Source organism: Nicotiana tomentosiformis, chromosome 1 (genome assembly GCF_000390325.3).
Source record: "Nicotiana tomentosiformis chromosome 1, ASM39032v3, whole genome shotgun sequence".
NCBI classification, from domain to species: domain Eukaryota; kingdom Viridiplantae; phylum Streptophyta; class Magnoliopsida; order Solanales; family Solanaceae; genus Nicotiana; species Nicotiana tomentosiformis.
The window spans coordinates 151,656,506-151,661,865 of record NC_090812.1 but is presented as its reverse complement, the minus strand read 5'-3'; the positions used below and the strand labels follow the sequence as shown (position 1 = coordinate 151,661,865).

The 5,360-nt window shown below is 41.5% G+C and overlaps 1 protein-coding gene across 1 annotated transcript; it reads left to right on the top strand.

Moving 5' to 3' along the window:
* The first annotated feature begins 1,105 nt into the window (after positions 1-1,105).
* LOC117273531 (uncharacterized) lies at positions 1,106-2,071 on the top strand. Its single transcript, XM_033652709.1, has 2 exons — positions 1,106-1,307; positions 1,584-2,071. Exons 1-2 carry the CDS (start codon positions 1,106-1,108, stop codon positions 2,069-2,071), a joined length of 690 nt encoding a protein of 229 aa, XP_033508600.1.
* Positions 2,072-5,360: the final 3,289 nt, after the last annotated feature.

Sequence of the window (5,360 nt, the reverse complement as noted above, 5' to 3'; positions counted from 1 at the left end):
CTAACGTGGTCCCAGTGCCAAAGAAAGATGGAAAAACGTGAGTGTGTGTTGATTATTGGGATTTGAACAAAGCAAGCCCTAAGGACAACTTCCCTTTGCCAAACATCCACATTCTTATTGACAATTGTGCCAAACATGAGATACAGTCTTTTGTGGATTGTTATGCTGGATATCACCAGGTTCTGATGGATGAAAAAAACGTAGAAAATACGGCTTTCACCACACCTTGGGGCACTTACTGTTACAGGGTCATGCCATTTGGTGTGATAAACGCCGGGGTGACCTAAGTGAGAGCTATGACTGCCATCTTCCATGACACGACGCACCAGGAAATTGAGGTGTATGTGGATTATATGATCATTAAATCCAGAACGCAGGAAGACCATGTGAGGTATTTGAGAAAGTTCTTTGAGTGCTTGCACATGTATGATTTGAAATTGAATCCAACTAAATGTGCATTCAGAGTTCCATCTGGGAAACTTCTGGGATTAATAGTCAGCCGAAGGTGTATTGAATTAGATCCAACAAAGATAAAATCTATTCGGGATTTTCCACCTTCGAGAACCAAGAAAGAGGTCATGAGTCTACTGGGAAGATTGAATTACATCAACAGGTTTATTTATCAGCTTACTACCACGTGTGAGCCTATATTTAAGTTGTTGAAGAAAGATGCGGCGATCAAATGGATGGATGAATGTCAAGAGGCTTTTGATAAAATCAAAGACTATCTGTCAAATCTGCCAGTGTTGGTTCCACCTGAGCCAGGAAGACCTTTGTTCTTGTATTTGACGGTCTTGGAAAATTCCTTCGGTTGTGTCCTGGGGAAACATGATGTGACCGGGAAGAGATAACAAGCCATATACTATTTGAGCAAGAAGTATTAGTTATGAAGCCAAATACACTCTGTTAGAAAGAACTTGCTGCGCCCTAACTAGGGTCGTCTGGAAGCTCAGACATTATCTTTTGGCCTACACCATATATCTCATAACCAGAATGGATCCTCTAAAGTACATATTCCAAAAAACAATGCCTACAGGAAGGTTAACAAAATAGCAAATCTTGCTCACTGAGTTCGACATTGTCTATGTCACCCACCCGCACGACGATGAAAGTTCAAGCCTTGGCGGTTCATCTAGCTGAGAACTCGGTTGATGATGAATACCAACCCCTAAGTACTTACTTTCAGGACGAGGAAGTAAATTCAGTTAAAGTAATTCCAGAAGACACCAATTCTTGGAAAATGTTTTTTGATGGAGCTGTAAATGCAAAATGTGTCGGTATCGGAGAAATTTTGGTTTCGCCTACTGGTCAGCACTATCCGGCCACAGTCTGACTTCGGTTCTTCTGTACCAACAACACCGCTGAGTATGAAGCCTGCATTATGGGCATGAATATGGCAGCTGATATGGATGTGGAAGAATTGTTAATCATGGGAGATTCTGATTTGATCATTAGGTAAGCCCAAGGTAAATGGGAAACTCAAGATATCAAGCTTATTCCATATAGGCAACATGTGGAGGATCTTAACATACGGTTCAAGTCTGTCGAGTTCATGTATATTCCTTGATTCCACAATGAATTAGCTGGTGCATTAGTTACTTTGGCCTCAATATTGCCGTATCCAAGTAATGTCCATATTGACCCGCTGGAATTCCAAATTCGAGAAAGGCATGGTTATTGTAATGCAATTGAAATAGAACCAGATGTTCGGCCATGGTATCATGATATCAAAAGGTTTTTGAAAACAAAGGAATACCCTGAGCAGGCCAGTGGAGATCAAAAGAGAACTATCAGAAGGCTTGCCAGTTGTTTCTTTTTGAGCGGAGAAGTCTTGTACAAAAGAACTCCAGATCTGAATCTTTTGAGGTGCGTAGATGCCCGAGAAGATGAAAATATCATGAATGAAGTGCATTCGGGAGTATGTGGGCCTCATATGAATGGATATGTCCTTGCAAAGAAAATCCTTCAGGCAGGTTATTACTGGATGACCATGGAAAATGATTGCTTCAGTTTTGTCCGGAAATGCCATCAATGTCAGATACACGGTGACCTGATTCATGCACCGCCTTAAGAGTTGCATCTTATGTCAGAACTTTGGTCGTTCGTTGCCTGGGGTATGGATGTTATTGGGCCAATCGAGCCGAAAGCTTCAAATGGGTACAGATTCATTCTAGTTGCCATCGATTACTTCACAAAGTGGATTGAAGTAGTCACTTTCAAAGCCGTCACCAAGAAAGCGGTGGTGGACTTCTTGCATTCCAACATTATTTGTCATTTTGGTATTCCTAAAACTATCATTACAGGCAATGATGCAAATCTGAATAGCCACTTGATGAGGGAGGTATGCGAACAATTTAATATTACGCATCGTAACTCTAGCCCTTATCGGCCCAAAGCTAATGGCATTATTGAAGCTGCAAACAAGAATATCAAGAATATCCTCAAGAAAATGATTCAAAGTTCCAGACAGTGGCATGAAAAGCTGCCTTTTTCATTATTGGGATATCGCACAACCGTGCGCACACCAGTTGGAGCCATCCCCTATTTATTGGCTTACGGTACTGAAACCATAATACTTGCAGAAGTTGAAATTCCCTCTCTTCGAATCATTGTTGAAGCCGAAATTGAGGATGATGAATGGGTCAAGATCCGGTTGGAAAAATTGATCATGATTAATGAAAAACGGATGGTCGCAGTTTTCCACGACCAGCTGTACCAACAAAGAATGGCCCGTGCCTACAACAAGAAAGTGCGGCCTAGAAACTTTTAAGTGGGGCAACTCGTTCTAAGACGTAGTCTCCCGTACCATGAAGAAGCCAAAGGACAATTTGCTACGAATTGGAAAGGTCCGTACATTATAAGAAGAGTATTGCCAAGAGGAGCGTTGTACTTGGGGGATATTGAAGGAAATGATCTAGAAATAGCTGTCAATGGAGATGCGGTCAAGAGGTATTACGTTTGACCCTTTTCGCAACTTTAATACTCTTTGATTGGAATGACGAAGACTTTCATTCTTGCTACCCAAACACTACCAACCCTTCCCTTTGAGCCGGTTCCCTTTTTCTTTGATCTCTTTAGAACCTGAAAGTCATGTTCCTTGAACTACATTCGACTTGATTCTGAAAGGATACGTAGGCAGCCTCTCTGCGGGGGTTCAGTCACACCAAAACAAAAATCTAAAGTCCCCCAAAAGTTGAAACTGGGGCAGAAGTTACAATGATTCGGCGATGGATTTGCTTGAAAGGTTCCAACATTTTAATTCGATACGAATGCTTTTTACCCCAAAAAACCCTATTCAAGTCCTTCTGATCAATCGGCAACTAGGTTCAAAATGGGAGGGTACAATTACTTGGATCTGATACAACAAAATGAGAGAAATAAAATGAGAGAGTCTTATCGGTGAAAATCCTCATGGGCACCATAAGGCGATAGTAAGCTGAGAAATTGAAAATGAGAGAGTCTTACTAGTGAAAACTCGTAAAGAACACTATAAGGCGACGATGATAAGAGAAAATGAGAGTCTTACTAGTGAAAACTCGTAAAAAGTACTATAAGGCGACGGTGAGAAGAGAAATGAGAGACTTCAGCTAGTGAAAACCCGCAAAGGGTGCCACTGATCGAAAATAGGATCCTCACAGTCAGTGACATCGACACAGTCCTGGGCAAGGTTTCTCGATTTCAAGGAAAAGTTGTGATGAATTTCTGAGAGTTTGATGGTCTACGCAGATCAGGCATCCAGTCCAAGAGGCATGTCATGTTCATTGAAGTCTGCATGCACTCAAGATAAGTCCTTGTTTCTTTTCCCCGAAAGGGATACCTCTCGTCTAAGTTCATTTCTCCATTCCATTGTGTGCTTTACTTTGAATCCCTTTCGGTCTAATTTTGTTCTGAAACTAAGACAAAGAAAGGATGGAAAAGGTGATTTAAAGGGTTTTTTGTCTGATATGAGCCAATATTCGAAAGGCACCAAGCCTCGGCAAAGGCATCAAATCGACTCCGATTGGCCATGATGGCCGATGTTTTTAAATCAAAACTCATGAAAACAAAGGAAATCAAAGTCAAATGCCCACAAAGGCAAAATAAAGTTGAAAGGTTAAGTACCACGTGACTAACCGTCATGGCAAAGTGTGGAAAAGCTAGAGGTTCTCCAGGATCAGAAATGGAATTGGTATGAGGAAATAACTAGTTGCAGTTGAAAGGGCCGATATTAAGTCACCAAAACATTCAAGACCACAAAACCCACAGCCATTTAAACTAACAAATTGTTCTTTGTTCGAAAAACAAAAACCGGAAACAGGTGCAATCCAAAAGAAACATTGCAAGAAGCAGGTGCAACCAAAAACAAACTGCGCAAGGGCTAGAAACAGCTTTGCAGCAACAACTCCAAAAGAAAAAAAGTTCAAAATCATGGTAGTATAGCGTCTCCAATCCCTAGATGCATTTTTCAACATAGGGACTCCACTCCCTAGTTGATGATATTTTAGACAAAAGGTCTCCACTCCCTAGTCTCTTTTTCAACATAGAGTCTCCACTCCCTAATCTCTTTTCCAACATAGGGTCTCCACTCCCTAGTTGATGATATTCCAAAATAGGGTCTCCACTTCCTAGTTGATGATTTTTGGACATAGGGTCTCCACTCCCTAGTCTCTTTTCCAACATAGGGTCTTCACTCCCTAGTTGAAGATTTTTAGACATAGGGTCTCCACTCCCTAGTCTCTTTTCCAACATAAGGTCTCCACTCCATAGTTGATGATTTTTAGACATAGAGTCTCCACTCCCTAGTCGATTTTCAGTATAGGGTCTCCACTCCCTAGTTGATGATTTTAAGACATAGAGTCTCCACTCCCTAGTCGCTTTTCAACATAGGTTCTCCACTCTCTAGTTGATGAATTTTAGACATAAGGTCTTCACTCCCTAGTTGATGATTTTTAGACATAGGGTCTCCACTCCCTAGTCACTTTTCCAACAGAGGGTCTCTGCTCACTAGTTAATATTTTTATACATAGGTCTCCACTCCCTAGTCGCTTTTTCAACATAGGGTCTCCACTCCCTAGTTGATTATTTTTAGACATAGGGTCTCCACTCCCTAGTCGCTTTATCCAACATAGGGTCTCCACTCCCTAGTCGCTTTTCCAATATAGGGTCTTCACTCCCTAGTTGATGATTTTTAGACATAGGGTCTCCACTCCCTAGTCGCTTTTCCAATATAGGGTCTCCACTCCCTAGTTGATGATTTTTTAGACATAGGGTATGCGCTCCCTAGTCTGCGTTTCCAACATACGGTCTTCACTCCCTTTTTGATGGTCTTAGACATAGGGTCTCCATTCCACAGTCGCTTTTCCAACATAGGGTCTCCACTC